At 36.0% G+C, this 17,334-nt stretch overlaps 8 protein-coding genes and 1 non-coding gene across 9 annotated transcripts; 4 read left to right on the top strand and 5 right to left on the bottom strand.

The window, feature by feature from the left end:
• Positions 1-1,418: 1,418 nt before the first annotated feature.
• KAFR0Htrna14G lies at positions 1,419-1,489 on the top strand. The gene has a single exon. It is a non-coding gene; the product is annotated as a tRNA-Gly (tRNA).
• Positions 1,490-1,639: 150 nt separating this feature from the next.
• Positions 1,640-3,184, bottom strand: TFB2 (TFIIH/NER complex subunit TFB2; the record flags this gene model as incomplete). Its single annotated transcript, XM_003958780.1, has 1 exon — positions 1,640-3,184. The coding sequence occupies one exon, from the start codon at positions 3,182-3,184 to the stop codon at positions 1,640-1,642; it is 1,545 nt and encodes a 514-aa protein (XP_003958829.1).
• Positions 3,185-3,318: 134 nt separating this feature from the next.
• On the bottom strand, positions 3,319-3,942 carry MEI5 (Mei5p; the record flags this gene model as incomplete). Its single annotated transcript, XM_003958779.1, has 1 exon — positions 3,319-3,942. One exon carries the CDS (start codon positions 3,940-3,942, stop codon positions 3,319-3,321), a length of 624 nt encoding a protein of 207 aa, XP_003958828.1.
• Positions 3,943-4,383: 441 nt separating this feature from the next.
• VPS30 (beclin 1) lies at positions 4,384-5,799 on the top strand (the record flags this gene model as incomplete). The annotated part of the gene is made up of 1 exon (XM_003958778.1): positions 4,384-5,799. One exon carries the CDS (start codon positions 4,384-4,386, stop codon positions 5,797-5,799), a length of 1,416 nt encoding a protein of 471 aa, XP_003958827.1.
• A 323-nt stretch (positions 5,800-6,122) lies between these two features.
• Positions 6,123-7,958, bottom strand: DBP1 (putative DEAD-box ATP-dependent RNA helicase DBP1; the record flags this gene model as incomplete). The annotated part of the gene is made up of 1 exon (XM_003958777.1): positions 6,123-7,958. The coding sequence occupies one exon, from the start codon at positions 7,956-7,958 to the stop codon at positions 6,123-6,125; it is 1,836 nt and encodes a 611-aa protein (XP_003958826.1).
• Positions 7,959-8,473: 515 nt separating this feature from the next.
• Positions 8,474-9,493, top strand: MRP51 (mitochondrial 37S ribosomal protein bS1m; the record flags this gene model as incomplete). The annotated part of the gene is made up of 1 exon (XM_003958776.1): positions 8,474-9,493. One exon carries the CDS (start codon positions 8,474-8,476, stop codon positions 9,491-9,493), a length of 1,020 nt encoding a protein of 339 aa, XP_003958825.1.
• Positions 9,494-9,560: 67 nt separating this feature from the next.
• On the bottom strand, positions 9,561-10,415 carry IDI1 (isopentenyl-diphosphate delta-isomerase IDI1; the record flags this gene model as incomplete). Its single annotated transcript, XM_003958775.1, has 1 exon — positions 9,561-10,415. One exon carries the CDS (start codon positions 10,413-10,415, stop codon positions 9,561-9,563), a length of 855 nt encoding a protein of 284 aa, XP_003958824.1.
• A 697-nt stretch (positions 10,416-11,112) lies between these two features.
• On the top strand, positions 11,113-13,266 carry HOS3 (histone deacetylase; the record flags this gene model as incomplete). The annotated part of the gene is made up of 1 exon (XM_003958774.1): positions 11,113-13,266. The coding sequence occupies one exon, from the start codon at positions 11,113-11,115 to the stop codon at positions 13,264-13,266; it is 2,154 nt and encodes a 717-aa protein (XP_003958823.1).
• A 338-nt stretch (positions 13,267-13,604) lies between these two features.
• BEM3 (GTPase-activating protein BEM3) lies at positions 13,605-16,922 on the bottom strand (the record flags this gene model as incomplete). Its single annotated transcript, XM_003958773.1, has 1 exon — positions 13,605-16,922. One exon carries the CDS (start codon positions 16,920-16,922, stop codon positions 13,605-13,607), a length of 3,318 nt encoding a protein of 1,105 aa, XP_003958822.1.
• Between the last annotated feature and the right edge of the window lie 412 nt (positions 16,923-17,334).

Below are 17,334 nucleotides of genomic sequence, written 5' to 3'. Positions count from 1 at the left end.
AAGCCATTGGCGTTGTGACAGAGACGATAGCAACTTTTAATTAGTGGGCTTGGTTAGCTGATGAGGTGACTGATTGTTTGATTAGGGTGGCAAAACTTTTTTTTGGATTTTTGGAGCGCTTTTTGGTTGAGCAACTGAGGATTGCATGTTACATGCAACCGTCTAGCATGAAAATTAATAACAGTCAAGTGTATGTATGGGCTTCTTGGTCGTTAATCCTCTGGGATAGTGGGAATGAAGATGTTACCACATGATACAGTTGCCCTTTTTCCCCAGTGTTGCTTGTATTTGGGCTTTTATATTAGCCCATCTGATACTTCGAATGATATTCAAGTCAAGATTATGAATGTATTTGTTAATAGGATAGTCCTTCTTCGTTTTGTCTATAATAATCTGTTTTATATGCTACCAAAGAGTTATTTAACCACTTTTTTCCAACTTTTCATTTGCCCTTCCGAAAGAGCTGTATCTATCTTTCAAAACCATATGCATATATTGGATTAATAATTGTATAAGAGTTCCAGTTTATTGAAACCCCATTAAAGAGCAAAGACATGAGTATTAAAATTCACAAGCAGTCGTTTTAGCTATGTTATTATTAGCAAGCTGGAGTAAAGTAAGATTCAATAATTAATAACTTCACCAGTCAAATTTTTGTGAAGCCCTTAAGAAAGTATTTTTGTCTTCAGCAGAGAAAGAACTGTTTCTTTGCTACAAGACGATCGCTACCCCTCAAATTGCCGATATTTTACTTATCACATGTATTGATTGATCCAATTACTATGATAGTGTACCTTTATTAGGGCTTCCTATTCTAGTACCTTCATAAATCCATAATCATCTGGTTTGGCCTTTTGTGCAATGGTGTTATAGCCATCACAATATCTTCCCGCCTTTATTTTCCTATGATATGCAGAATGTTTTTTTATGCCCCATTATTCGGTTGAGTATTTGCTATTAGGTCAAATAGTTTGGCTGTTGGTCTTGAAAATAGTGACGTGAAGGAAGATCAGAGGATGATCCCTTTATATTATTTTCGTTAATATTGTTCGTTGTGGATGTCAGTCAAATAATTAAAATAATTCTTATTAATCAGTGGTTATACCAAATAATGCTGGAAATGGCAATATACCGACATTTCAATGTTTTGATAGTTAGCATGACTAATTTAGAATGTTATAGAAAATATGAACAATAATTATGGTGTGATAAACACGATAACGTATTGACTCATAAATCTATAACATGATAATTGGCATAATTCAAAATGTGTTGGAAAAGGTATAAATACTCAGGTGAAGACTGAAGTTTGATCAAAGTTTGTATCACTTTATATTACTTTATATTATGATTTTAATTTGTCATTGTTGTATCCTTCTCTAATAGTCTTCATCGATTTATGAACACAACAAATTAGAGCGCAAGTGGTTTAGTGGTAAAATCCAACGTTGCCATCGTTGGGCCCCCGGTTCGATTCCGGGCTTGCGCATTTATTTTTCCACTTTCTCTCCCTGGAAAGAATATATATTTTGTTAAATTGAAAAGGCTTTCTATTATAATCATTTCAATTCAATTAGTTAATTATTTAGTGTATTAAATCAAAACTATTCATGCAATATATAATTAAGTGGACGCAAATTCAAGCTTTCTTTTTCAATTTCCTTTTAGCGTAGTCCAGCACCTGTGTGTTACCTTCTTTCGATACAAAAAACTTTCTCTTCTTGTCATCCTTCCATATTAACACGCCAATATCTTGGGCATATTTACTCAGCATATTATATTCTGTACTATTTTCAAAATCTGAATATAATGACCCATCGTATGTTATGACTCTATCTAGTTCTAATTGCCATAATTTAATTTGATCAACAACAGTTGGAGGTAAAATTTGTAAAGTGTCTTTACTATTTGGATCTAATTCTAATTTTTTCTCTAATTTTTCTTCTGCTAATCTTCGCATTCGTGGATGTGCATGAGTTTCTAAATATGCAATAATCTGATCTGCTGTAATACCATTAACCAATGCTCTTCTGATGGATTCTCTTGTTATTTGTCCCGTTACCATATTCACAAATCTTGATTTCAAATGTACGAATAAACTTAAGATTGCAATCTGTAAAGGTGAATTTGAATATGAATATAATTTGAAATTCGTTTCAATAATTAAGGAGCCATCTCTACCTTCTTGATTTTCCAGCCCGATCTGTTCTATATCATTTGCTGTATCCTCTGTAACATTGTCACCAGAAGTTTGCTTCTTGGAATCCTCTTTATTTTGCCTTAATACACTATCCATGGCACCTGACGCTGTTCTCAGTATACTTCTTGTATCTGAAGTCAACATAATCGCAAGATTGGTTGGGTAGAATGACTTAGATGTAAGATTTTTTTGGAATATTATACCGTAGTCTCTAAAATCTCTTAACATTGTCTTTTGAGTTTCAGTTAATCCATCAATACTGTATGCCTTCCCAATTTCCAAAGCACCAAGCATGAAAATAAAGTTTAAAACTTCCACAGGATCCATTTGTAACGATTCAGACATTTTCAAATATTGTAATAATAGAGTCCAAATTTGTGAATTTATTTCTTGCAACAGAAATTGAAAACCCTCATTTGTGATTTTCAATGTGCCTGTTTTATCAGCTTCTTCCATCAATCTACTATTTTTCAGTAAATTTAAAACATTATGGGATGGTATATTGGCCAAGGGAGTACCCACCATGAAATGTAAGATAGTTTCCCATTTATTTGCAGAATATTCGTCAAGGAAATTTAATGTGATTCTACTTTGTTCCGCTTCATTATCGACGACAATACCGAACGAATTATTAATTTCACCCCCTGTCAAGGCATTTCTAAAGCTTTCTTTAAAAGTAGGATTCAAACTAATCATCAGAGTACCGTTACCTTTACTTGGTATTATTAAATGTAAAGATTTCATAGATTTGATAGCCTCTTGGAATTGTAATTTACCATTTGTCTTGACCCATCTATCCAAATCACGCAGCGATACATCATTTTCATTGAAAACCATTGCCATTACGAAGAATTTTGATAATTGTGGTAACAATCTATAAATTGCTAAACATGTTGCAGGAGACTCATACAGTCTTGTTTGCACCTGCTGCGGAAGTTCTTCCAAATACTGGTTGACGGTGTGCCTCAGAAGGTCAGAACTCATTGCAATACTATTAAATAATCCTTCTGAACCTTGATTATATTACAGTTTAATCTCTAGCATCAATTTTTTTTTTTATTGCCAGCTTTTTTTTTTTGTCAAATTCCATATTGCAAAAGAAAATGAAAGGAAAACGTTTACATGGGGTATATCAGATTGTAATCAACATTGAGTTTTTTAGACAATTCAAGCATGTCCATTTCCTTTCCTTGACAATTTTCCAATTGCAAGTCCAATTTCTGTAATTGGCTGGTTTTCCAGGATTCCATTTCATTGATTTTACCATCGATTTGATCTCTGTATTCCGTCTGTTCGTCTACAGATAACGATTTGAACTCTTCGGATTCTAACACTGTATCGACTTCCTCTTGGAAGCTAGTATCCATCTGATACTCGATCTTCGCCTTTTCCATACCTATCTCCCTCTTCTTATACTCTTCGTACCCACCTAGCTTGTTTATCTTCAACACCGTGAAATTGAGGATATATGACATAGATCTGTCACAAATGCTCCTCCATTTGTCGATCAACTCCATAGTCCTCAGCTCCATGTCATATTTCTTCAGAATCTTAATAGCCTGTTTCATCGTATCAATGTTTCTCGTGTACTCCTTCACCTGTTTACTCGATTTACTGTATTCAAGCACTGACCCCTCCTCCTGCTTCTTCTTCTTCGTAAAAGGACTCTTAAATCCTCCACTACGCTTTCGTAGTTGCTTTGGCGATGGTGATGCTACCACTGTGCTCTCGTTGTCGTCCATTGGGGGAGTGAATATTCTCTGTTTTGAAGTTGGCGGCTAATGTTGTTATAGTTAAAGAAGCAATATAAAAAGGTTTACATTTCGGTCAAGAGTATTTGGCGGATCAACAAAATCAACAAGACGTGTAAGAGAGGTATTCGTCTATACAATGAGGAGGTTAATAGATTGTTATGCTGGTAAGGTTGGTAGAGGCTGAGCAAGATTCCTGCTGGCAGATTCGTTCTAGCGGGATACAAAGGTTGTTTTATCCGTGAGTTGAGGCTGGTTTTAGTGGATAAACATCCTGGATGTCGAAATATATGGTTTGTTATGTCTTGTAGTGTCCATTGGCTTAGTCTACGATTGACACGAATTTAGCGAAATTGACTTTTCGTGAAGGGAAAAATTACTGGCATTTCAAGAGTTTCAAAAGCTGCTGGAACGGTATCACATAAGATCACTATGGCAAGCGATTCATCTCAGTCACATGTGCTAAAGTGTCAGAATTGTCATCTTCCCTTACAGATCGACTCGTCATTAGAAAATTTGAGTCCATCACAACAGAATTTACTATTGAACACAAGAGGCGATTATGTGATACGGGGCCACAAGACGGTTCATTATGATATACCCCCGATTAAGAATGTTGAGGATATTCGTTTAAAGGATCAGAATGCCAAAATTGTAGACTCTTACGTGTATTTGGATAAAGAAGAAGCTCAGATGGAAAATGATGAAGATACTACTAAGACTTTGTCTACACAGATTAATACGTTGACTAATATGTTCAATATACTCTCTTTGAAAAGTACTATTGATTATCCAATATGTCAGGACTGTTATAAAGTCATTATTTCGAAATTGAAGAATGACTACGATAATGCAGTTAAGGAAAGAGATACTTATACGGGATTTCTCAATAAATTGGAGAGAGAGGAATCAAACAAACGTACTGATCACAGAGATAACGGCAAGGATGGATCAGAAAAATTGCACGTCGAAAAGGAGAAATTATTGCAACAATTAATTGAATTAGAAAAGGAAGATGAGATGTTAGATAATGAAATTTTAAGTTTACAGAAAGAATTGCAGATACGAAAGGTTCAAGAGAATGAAAGACTAAGTCACGAAAATTTGAAACAACTACAAAAATTAGAATTTGATAAGGAAATACAAATTTTACAGAGTCAATACAATTTTGCTCTGAACAATTTGGATATCTTGAGAAAGACAAATATTTATAATGAAACTTTCAAAATTTCACATGATGGTGCATTTGGAACAATAAATAAACTCAGATTGGGTAGTTATAGTGATTACCCCGTTTCATGGAAGGAAATCAACGCCGCCATAGGCCAAGTCATTTTACTGTTAGCTACCATTACAACTAGATGTAAATGTAAATTAACCGGATACAGATTACAACCTATGGGCTCATTCTCTAAGATTTTGAAATTTGATGATAATTTACAAGATTGGTCGATTTTTGAAGCTTATAATGATGATAATTTTAAAGTTAGCAAGCTCTTCAGGAAAGAAACTAGTTTCGATAAAGCTTTGGAATGCATCCTAGATATTATTCAACAGGTAGCTCTCTCCGTGACTAAACCAACAAACGATCCTGATAACCAATCAAACCATAACTCTACTAGTGTCTTTGATTCGAATTTAGATAATACTGATAATCAAGCGTTACCATACGTTATGTTTAGAGGAAAGATAAATGGATTGCCGGTGAAATTGTTTAGTGGAGAGCCAAATCTACAATGGACAACGGCCATGAAATTTCTTCTAACCAATGTAAAATGGTTACTTGCGTTCTCATCTAGTAAATTAACCACAGCACAAGTACACAACGACGGTGGAAACACTACATAAGTAAATATTCTTTGTAACTTACCATAGAAATTTTATTAGATAATTGCCAATAAAATACAATATATACACAAATATATATACACCATGAAACTAAATTTTTCTATATACAAATGTATCAAAAACCAACTTGAACAAATAAAAAAAAGAGTAAGGGAAAAGAGAAATTTTAGATCCTGTCAGTGAGAGCAACTTAAGTTAATCAGTGAAACTTGATTAGTTTCGAATTGATATTTCTTTTCCATCGGTGTCACACTTGCATATGTAGAAGAAGAGAATGAAACAAAAAACAATAATCTGGCAATCGTTCTTTCTTTTTCTTTTATTTACCACCAAGAAGCAGAACTTCCTGACTCTTTACCACCGTTCCAGAATGAATCGCTGTCATTGACAGCGCCGTTCCAACCATTTCCAGATCTACCACCCCTTGAAGCAGTAGATGCCCAGGAGCTGCTGGCAGCCCCTCCACGAGTTGAAGTATGTTTACGGTAATCTCTCGTGTTCTCGTGACGGTTACCAAATCCACTACCACCTCTATTACCAAATTTGCCACTTCCTCTTGACATTAATGGTCTTCTAATTGCATCTTTCAAAAATTGTGGGATTTCCTGATTTGCCTCCTCTAGAATTTCGACTAAACCCTTGACAATGTTTGTATTATTTGAATTAAAAAATGAAATTGCGACACCTGTATTACCGGCACGACCAGTTCTCCCAATTCTATGAACATAATCATCAATATCTGAAGGCAAATCGAAATTTATAACCAATGTAACATTTGGGATATCTAAACCTCTAGCGGCCACAGCGGTTGCCACTAAGATATCAGCTCTTCCAGCTTTGAAAGCGCCTAAAGCACGTTCACGTTCTTCTTGTGTTCTGTCACCATGAATGGCAGTAGCATTAAAATTTTGCATAATTAAGAAATCAGTTAATTGATCTGCCATTCTTTTAGTCTCTACGAAGATTAATGTTAAACCTTCGTGTTGATAAGCTAGTAAATCTAATAAAGCAGATTTTTTATCCATATCTTCCACCATTATGATTTTTTGAGTAATATTTTCAGAAGTGGACCCTACTCTACCAACAGATAAGAAAACATAATTTTTTAAGAAATCTCTTGCTAAATGTTGAATATCTCTTGGGAAAGTAGCGGAAAACATCAATGTCTGCCTATCTTGAACTTCAGGCATATCACAATCTTCTACAATGTGTCTAATTTGTGGTTCAAACCCCATATCTAGCATTCTATCAGCTTCATCCAGAATTAAATATCTGACATTCATCAGTGAAATTTTACCACGTTCCAGTAAATCATTTAATCTACCGGGAGTAGCCACCAATAGGTCACAACCACGATCGAGTTCTCTCATCTGATTCCCGATGGGGGCACCACCATAAACAACACAAGGTCTTACCCATGATCTGTACGTGAATTTTCTTGATTCTTCAAAAATTTGTGTGGCTAGTTCTCTAGTAGGTGCCAGCACTAATGCTGTGGGATAACCCTTCCTCATGTAATGGTTCCTTGATTTATCTGGAACGTTCAATGGACCGTTAATGAACATTTCGGAAAGTATGGGGAAAAGGAACCCACCAGTCTTACCAGACCCAGTCTGAGCACAACCCATCAAATCTCTATTTTTACTGACAATAGGAATGGAATATTTTTGAACGGGAGTTGGTTTAGTAAATCTTGCAAGTTTAATATTTTCTAGTAATAATTCTTCTAGGGGAGGCGACGTAAATTCCATAATAGGGTCAGGGACGTCTTCACCAGAGGCTTCCACAGGGATGTCATCATAATTATCGAAATTGATACCTCCTGAACCGTGACTTTCAGAAGCCTCACCAAATAATTTTAGTTCTAACCCCTCATTTCTAGGACCTGGAATATGCTTACCATCGACCCATCTACTGGAGAAGCCGTGATACTCATCCTGGCGAGGAGCGGAACCACCAAAAAACGACCCTGTCTTTTGACGAGAAGGTCTACTGCTAAAAAATCCTCTATTTGGTTGAACGGAGGGACCATTATTACTAGTTCTACTCACTTTCTTATTTCTCATGTGAGGAGGAACGTAAGAACGATCTGTTTGACCATTTTGCTTCTTGTCCTCGCTAATGCTGAGGTTTCCAATCTGTTCTTGTAACTCTGACATATCTTATTCGTATAACTCTGACTTTATCTGAATGCTGAGTGACTCCCATTCAATAGTAATATGTAATCTCTAATTATAGCGTGATTAATAGGATTCCAAGAGAACTCCGAGGACCGCTTACCCGGATGCTGCACATATCGCGTTACTATCACTAATAGGCCATCAAGAAGGTCAAGATTGGCTGGAATAAGGCCATGATGTGGGTGTGGGAAGATGTCTTTTAGGGTGAAGGCCGGGCTGTGGCCATGAGCCTATGATGGTGAGTGTGCTGTCCAACGTGTAGTGCTTCGAAGTGCCAGCGAAGTGCCAGTGGGCGAGAATTCGTTTCTACAAGCTGGTGGGTATGCTATGCAGTCATTTATGGGTGGGATAATGGTAATATATCACTAATAATGTTGGCTGTAGTGTTTGGCATGGTTGTGATATGTTCTGCAAGTCACCGAGAAAGTTATTTATGAAAAGGACAATTTGCTTCGATGAGATTACCATGTCAAGAAAAGAGAGAAGTGTAAGCAATGTCTACGATATCACAGCTGCTGCGTCAGACTAAACTGTCACAAGTTCCTCGACCTCGTGTGGGTGGGTCCAAGAGCAGGTGCTATCCCACACATCAGATTATTGAGACGAAACCGTCGACTCTCTCGCATCAAGAATGGGGGTTGAAGTCTACGCTTCCTTCGAAGATTAGGACCAGGTACATTGAATTGGATGCTCTGGATTCTTTGGAACGGATGACCAAGTTTGAGCCCAACGGTGGGAATCAGTGGATTAGACTTAGATTCCAAGAGATGGGAGTGGTTCCCTCGTATCAGACAGGTAAAGTGAATCCTTTGTTTCACAAGGATGGATCCTCATACGAGTCATTGACAGAGGTGATTGATGCCAAGAGTGGACAGGAAAGATTGAATAGGAGGAAAATTGAGCAAATCAAACAGGCTAGAAACGATTTCAAGAAGTGGTTGATTGACAAGCATGCTATGGACGTTGATTTCAAACATTTCAACGCCACAACTTTGAAAAATCTGGCCATTGAATTCTTAAATGAGCAGATTAACACTAAGAGGTTGAAATTTCCTAGAGATAGAGTCATTGGTAACGGTGGGTTAAGTTACAAACTGAAAGGAAGACTGGATAATTCACCTAACGGAGTTGTTACAAAACATATAGTACCCGGTAGAATGGTAAATAGTTCACATCAGAATCAAAATGTCGCAGCTATTGGTGGCTTCATTGCTAGATCTCTTGGTGAAAATGATAAAAAAAATTCTTACAATAAAGGTGATTTTATCAGAGAATTAGTTTACCCATTTACCATTGAAAATGTCACCATGAAGGATAATGGTAAGACGGAAATTCAAGCACGTTGTAACACTTCATTAAATGCATCCACTAGGCATTCAATCATGTCATATCAGTACCAACAAAGACAATTGAATTCTAGGACGAAAAAGAAGAATAAAATTTTAGATCCTGATGAAGTGAAGAAAGAGTATGACAGTTTAGTCGAGACCCTAAAGGGAATGAGAAAGCCGTAAATAGGAATAAGAATTTATCTTGCTTGTAAATAAATAGGTAATATCGATATATATACATATGTAGATGTTAAAGCATTCTGTAAATTTTTTCATCATTTTCAACATTTGATAGATTGTCAAGTTGTTGCCACCATTGGAATAAATAATTTTCACAGATAATTTTGAACCAAGGTGTAAAATCGAAGTTTTCAGAATCGTTTAACATTTTCTTAAAGGTGTCAAGATCAACCCATTTGTAATCTTCTACCTCATTTAAATTTGGTTTAACGGTGATCGATTTACCTGGATTTACTTTATAAATTAGAATATAATCTATTTCATGTTCACCCCAATGGTTTTCAGGATCATTACATGGTGCCATATAATGAATTCTGTTGAGGAAATGGAATTTACCAAAATTTTCAGTTTCAAATTCTGGTATACCCAGTTCGTGTTCTAATTTTCTAATGCATGCATTAGTGACACCGTTGACGTTCTCAATTAGACTAGAATTATCAACAGAACCAATTTCCGAATCGATAGATAATGGATGAGAACAACAAGTGTTGGTCCATAACAAAGGAAACGTAATTTTCTCCTTAGCACGTTGTTGTAAAAGTAATTCCTTCTTATCATTGAAAATAAAACATGAAAAGGCTCTATGTAATAATCCACCGTCTATATTATCCATCAAATGGCACGTTTTCTTCGTAGAAGTGCCAATAACGTTATCATTCCAATCGATAATAATACAATTTTCATTCATCAATTTAATTTGTTCCTCATCATGACCTTCCATAGCTTTCTTTTCTTTATTTGATAAATTCGAGACATTACTAGCTTTGGAATTTGGTCTGTCTGGAAGTGGAATAATTTCTTGAAAACGGTTAAGAATATCTTGGTCTTTTAAATTTTGGACTAATTCATAGTATTTAGATGGCATGGCTCAAATGAAACAGAAGAAGATAAAGAACGTAATGTTACGAGGATTTCTCTTCACAGGTTATTTACTTTTATTATCAAATCTGTGAAGTCCTATCACCATGTATAAAATCTATCAAGTTCACTTAAAACTTAAACAATTCGTTCTTTATATACATTATCATTTATCTCGTTTATCGATATTCAATTTAATCATTTTATCGCTTTTTGACTGGGCATCTTTAATTTACCCGGATAGTAGCAAATTAACTAGGGTTTAGCCCTAATATTATTTAGGGCTTGACTTTAAATGGGTCGACTTTGAGATTTTTATATTAGGGCTTAATTTTGTTTCTGCTCGGAATTTTGATCACCTAATACAGTAATCATTTCCATTTACAGTGATGTATCCCCTTTTAGGCAAATATAAACAAAAACAGAAACTGCCACTGTCTTTTTTTTTTCCTCTCTTAAAACATATGTAGATATGTATATATATATATATATATATATACATATATATATATATAGAAGGTAAACAAAAGGTTTAAATACTGCAATTGACACTTCATCAGGTTAAATAGTGTGGATCTACTCGAGTATTACCATTCGAAGAAGTTACAGAGGCAACAATTACTATATCTTTTTTTAACGAGAGAAAGGCGTACTTCTTTTTGCTATTAATTACGTACCATTTTAACTGATTTTTGTTTGCTAAGATGTCACAAGATAAAGACCCCTTGGAGAAATTTTATTTGCAATTTCAAAAATTCGTTCAAAATAACCCCAATGTCATATCTGCTGCGAGAGCTGCTTCTCAAATACCAGAGTCTGCTAAAGCTATAGTTATTTTGTCTCCTTACTCTTTACAGCATATTTTCCCCAGAGAATGGGTCTCTAAATCGTATAAGAAGACTATAGTAGAGAGACCAGAACGTCTGCTAGCTGCTTCAATGGGTATAGCTGCAGCTATTACAATGTACCCGGCTTTATTTACTTTAAAATCATCCCATAACAGACTAGGTTCCTTGCATGCACCTCACGTGATAAAAGTTCACGGTTCCAAATGGCCCAATGAGGTTATAAGACTATGTCACGAGGCAGATTCAAAATTAAGAGAGGGAAAGCTGGAAGTTCCCGAGTCTTGGAATGCTGGTGACATATATTTAAATTCTGACACAATAATGGCTCTGAAAGGGTCTATTGGTGCCATAGAAACAGGTGTAGACTCTATTTTCAATGGTCCCTCCCCGGAACATATATGTAATAGAGCGTTTGTCGCAATTCGTCCCCCAGGGCATCATTGTCACGTAGGTATGCCATCTGGCTTTTGCCTTTTAAATAATGCAAATATTACGATTGAGTATGCTGCCAATACTTATGGTGTCACACATGTTGTTGTCTTAGATTTTGATTTGCATCATGGTGATGGAACCCAAGATATTTGTTGGAAACGTGCAGGCTTCAAACCAGATGGTAATTACATTGATGAAGCAGATTCCACAGGTTATGATGATTTTGAGAAAAAAATGGCTGATTTTCCTAAAGTTGGTTATTTCTCAATGCATGATATTAATTCTTTCCCTACAGAGTCTGGTTACGCTACAAGAGAAAACATTAAAAATGCTTCAACCTGTATAATGAATTCTCATGATTTGAATATTTGGAACGTGCATCTATCTAAATGGTCCACAGAAGAAGATTTTCTTAAATTATACCGTTCCAAATATAGAACTTTATTTGCCAAAGCTGATGAATTTTTCAAGGCTGCAAAACTAGAGATGGCATCGATGGGTAAACCATATAAAGGTTTAGTCCTAATTAGTTCCGGTTTTGATGCCTCAGAATTCGAACAGGTGTCGATGCAAAGACATAGCGTTAACGTTCCAACAACTTTCTATACAATGTTCACTAAAGATGCTTTGAAGTTAGCACAGATGCATTGTCATGGGAAAGTTATCTCCATTATGGAAGGTGGTTATTCTGACAAAGCAATAACATCCGGTGTCTTTGCACATCTTATTGGTTTACAAAATCAGGATTGGATAAAAGAATGGGGGTCTGAACAAGTCGTTAAAGAAATTGTTCGTGGTTGTAAACCTACTTGGAAACCTTATAAGACCAAGAGAAATGATGATGTTATTAGAGTTTGGGCAGAAGAAGTTATCAGACTAGGTAGATCAATGATTCCAGAGTTTGATGATGTCATTTTCAAAGAAAAACTCAAACTTGAAAAAGCAAAACACTCAACTTTCGATGGTCAAACTATTTCTCAAAGAGTAACAAGGTCAATTGCTGCAGCAAGGGAAACTGGTGTGTCGATGAACGACAGAATTATAAAGAATGAACTCAATGTGGAAAGGGTTCCTGTTAAACAATTGATCAATCATAAGGCGCAGCAACATAAGGTACCATTTGTAGAGCAAGACCTTTCAAGCGAGGATGAAGAGGATAACGATTACGTATATGATGAGGAGTTGAATAAAACATTCAACCGTACTGTGGAGGATATTACCATCGATGATATTTCAAGACATTTAGAAACTTTAGAAATCATTCAAGATGAGGAAGAAAATGAAAACGAAAATGAAAGAATGGTGTCACAAAATCCATCTTCTTCCTCTTCTTCTAGATCAAGAACTACAGGTAACGGTCAACGTCACTTACAAAGTAATGGAATGTATAAAATTCCTTCAAGTACTACGACACAGCATTTAAGACATAGTCGTAACTCTCGTACTATACCGACAGCTAATACGTATCAACACGCCAATAATAACACTAGTATTGCGACCTATGATGATAGTGATGTCTCTATGATATCTCATATCTCGACAAAAAAGCACACCACTAGAAGCGGTGGTAGATGGTAGTCATGTTCAAAATTTGCATAAAAAGCTGTGATTTCCTTTTTTTCCACTTTGTTTTCCTATATCATTAACACATTTCTGTTGTTATTATCGCCCATTTTATCACGATACAGCTTTCTTCATATTTGATTTCTACAAATTGGACTTTTTATCTCCCATAAATAACAAATTAAATTTTTTGTTCGAAAAGCAGTAGAAGCAGTGGTTTGACCAGCTGTTAATTAAACTGCTTTTATGATTATATATTACAAATACAATTACAATTATCATTATTTGAATCTTTATATCACGTATATAAATTATCTTGCTGTATTATTAATCCTTCATCGTCATTTTTTCACCTACACGCCTGGGATATGAATATCTAAACTTTCTCTCTTGTCATTACTAATAGGCTCTTCTCCCTTGAAAATACATTTGAAATCCTCAATAAAGGGTTGTAACATAGTGATTGGTATATTTAAAGTGGGAGAAAACACGATGCACAAATTTCTCAAATTCATCTTATTATATTTACTGTTCTCATTGATCCTCAACAACAGTTCAAAAAGTGAGTACATTAAAGAAACATTTGCACGCGGCACGCGGCCGCCTTTTATAATATTTCTGAATTCAATGGCAATGGCTTCTGGATTGTTGTGATTGTTATCGGTAATATCTTTAAAGATTTGGAATTGCTCATCACCAAAAATCAGATGTGGCAGTCTTCTCAAATATAATTTTAGAATACCAGAAACTGTGTTGACACCCAGAAAAGATTCTTCATCCCCTCCAACGTTATAGGAGCATAAGTCGATATCATATTCCCTGTCAAATTGCTCTTGTACCGATTTGATCAAATTGCTCGAACCGCTTAATCTGAAAATGCCCTCTTCTTGAATCCCCATGTTTTTGTAAAGATATTCTAAACATCTATAAACCACGCTCGGTATTTCAAAAACACCTTGATAAGTGTGAGAACTTAGCTTCAAACATATTTCCAAGGATGTTCCAAATACCGCAGGTTCATTAGCTGAATTTAGAGGATGTTTGCTCACTGGAGATGAGAATATGCTGGCTAGTTTATCGGGAGACTTAAGACCAGGTTCTTGTGATTCTAATATGTCGCCCCCGCTACTACCTGATGTAGTGGTCAGTTTTTTAAAGGGGAAAAGACTTCTCATTTTGATACGTCTAAGCTCTCTGTCGTCTTCAATATTGTTTTCGCCATGCTCCCGAGGCGATGAGGATAGTGTGGTGTCAAAGCCTGTGTTGCTTGTTATGGTTGAGTGATGAGAATGAGCTCCATCAACCTGTGACAAGTCGGTAACATATACTTGATCATCAAAACCTGGTGGTTGGGATATCTCAGGTTTTGCAAAAAAATTCTTCGATTCAGTAGGTTTATTTAATTTTAATGTTGGTGCATTTGAATGGCTTGTGTTGGCTGAAGATAATGAACCAGTATCCGTGAATTCACTCAGAGCTGCAACCCAAAGTTCCCTTTCCTTGGATGTTTCACTACACAAGAAATATTTAGTACTTGCAGACAACCCATTCTTCTTATGCTCAGTAATGAGAAATCCATTCTTTGTACCATACTTGTCTTCTGGGATATTAGGAACTAATTCAATTGTTGCTTGTCTTAATCGTATCGTCTCAGCAAGTTGTCCATTATCCAACAACTGTAATTGAGCACCGTTTAACATACCATATCTGACTTTCCATGAGGTGTTGTTACTCAAAGTCTTTTTAGGTCTTCGCATTATCAAAGTGCCTTCTTTACTGGTATCACCAAGAACAACAGGGTTCATAGCGGTATCGGTGCTTAAAAATTGGGCAATTTTTAAAGAAACATTTTGAGGATATTCAGGGACGCTAAATATACTCCTAAAATAATCATTCAACTTTTCTCTTCTCGTATCGACTTTTGACGGCACTATGGTCCTGAATAATGCCCTTTCGGGTAATGATGGTAATGATAAAGTTGAAACGTGAGATTTCAAATAGACGTCTAGTTCTCTAATTTTTTGGATTGATTTAGCAAATTTGAACATTTCTTTATCTGATTTTCTGTCAATTACACTGATTAATATCGAGTTATCTTCACTTTCCATTTCCGTCTCGTTGTCTTGGTATAAAGAACTTACAACCTCTACTCTAATGGTACCAAATTCTTCTGGTTGCACAAATAATGGTATATCAGACATGAAACTTTGAGCTGTAGATCTTACGGTGTTTGTGCTGGGTGAGCGTTGCCTATTATTTATTTCAGTGAATTTTGCGCCGAATTGGATGGTATGGATGGGAAACTTGATAGTAGATGGGAATTTTGGTCTGATTGTTGTTGTATGTACTTTGAGAAGATGCAGATATACTATCCATAGTAAGGTTTTTGTTACAACTATAGTCCCGTTGCCATTACCATTATGACGAGGCTCTGTGGAAGCTGGGCTACTTTGAAGACCCAGTGGAAGAGGACTTCCACTTTCCATTAGATTGATCATTGGACGTGTTTTATTCAAAATGACAGGAGATCCTAACTGGTTGGAGCCAGGGGAAGACATATTTGAGTTGACGAACTTTGGAGGAGGTAACGCTGGTGCGTAAGGAAGCGATGTCGCTGAGTGTTGATCCTTTATGCTACCATTTGTGACTGGAGAGTTCTGGTCTTCTCCAAACGAATTATCGAGCAATTGGCTGAATGTTGTTAGTTTAGCTTTAGCATCGGGAGAAAACTCTAAATCTTTATGTGAAACTGTCGCATTTCTCTCCTGTGATGGACTAGTCATATTGTTGATAATGTGAGGAGATGATCTTGCAAATAAGTTTGTATCTTCGGATAACGTCTTAGAAGGAGAATGAAGTTGATTATTAACCACTGCTGTGATTCTGTTTGCACTTTGAGGAGATTTAAAATGGGATCTATCCTGTAATGGAGAACGTAAAGACTTATTTGGTGACTTTATAGTGATTCTAGAAGTCGTATAGGTTACTGAAGCAGCGGGACTTCCAAATATATCATTAGACTTGGCTGATAGATTTGATTGTGATTTTGAATTCAGAAATGGTAAAGTTTCGTCATTTTCCGTGTTTAACAGATCCACTGTCGTTGTACTAGCCCCTGGCTCTTCAAAAAACGTATCGGGCATCCTTTCGAGGCTCTGTGTGGTCACTTTAGAAGATGATGACAGGTTTCTAAGCTGGTTTGGCTCATCAGTTTTCAAGTCATTAGACCTTGTAAAATCGACACTTGATGAGCTTTTGGGTACTGACTCAATTGAGCTCTCGAAACTTGATTTGGGAGTCTTGTTCGGAATCCCAATGGTCAAGTCCTTTGCGTTCGTCTTTCTATTAGCAGATCTCGGAGGCAAGACAACTTCATTATGTACCAATTCCGCTTCTTCTGTGTTCCCATGTGTCTGTTCTAGTATCACTGAATTTCTGTTCTTCTTAAGTAGGTCTATCATTTTCTTTAGACTGCTAATTTCAGCTTCATATTCAGTAACTTGTAATTTCAATTTCACGTTTTCTTTGAACAAGTCATCATATGAGAGTCTCTTATCATCAAAGTCTGATTTTTTTTCAATTTCCTCTATAGCTTTATCTCTTTCAGAAATATAACTATTATACTGTGAGAGCAAATCCAGAGTCGCACTCCCACTTGTCTGCCTACTCATTTAGATTTGAAATGAATTGGTAGGGACCGCTTTTAATGTTAATTTTATAGTAATACACCGATGACTCTCAAGCAAATATGCACCTGAACGTTTGATATTAATCGAAAAATGAGTCTTAAAATAGGTAGAATTTCTTGGAATTAACGTTTCTTCAATATTACCGAAATAAGAGGAGAACTTCCTGAATAATCTATATCGGATTGATGAAAACGTCCAAGTAAACAGTACTATAGGATATTGACAGCCACAAAACACGTATAGAACACGCTTATAAACAAATATACAGTCCTTTATACCGGATTTCCTAGTCTAAATGAAAGTAGCAATGCTAAGTATATTCTTAGGACTCTTAATTTTTTGTATATACAATATTCGCTTCATAGAAGAAAACTGGCGAAAAGCAAAGCTGGGT

The sequence above is a fragment of the Kazachstania africana genome, chromosome 8 (assembly GCF_000304475.1).
Source record: "Kazachstania africana CBS 2517 chromosome 8, complete genome".
Taxonomy (NCBI): Eukaryota; Fungi; Ascomycota; class Saccharomycetes; order Saccharomycetales; family Saccharomycetaceae; genus Kazachstania; species Kazachstania africana.
The sequence above is the reverse complement of the archived record's forward strand: the minus strand, read 5'-3'. Positions and strand labels throughout refer to the sequence as shown.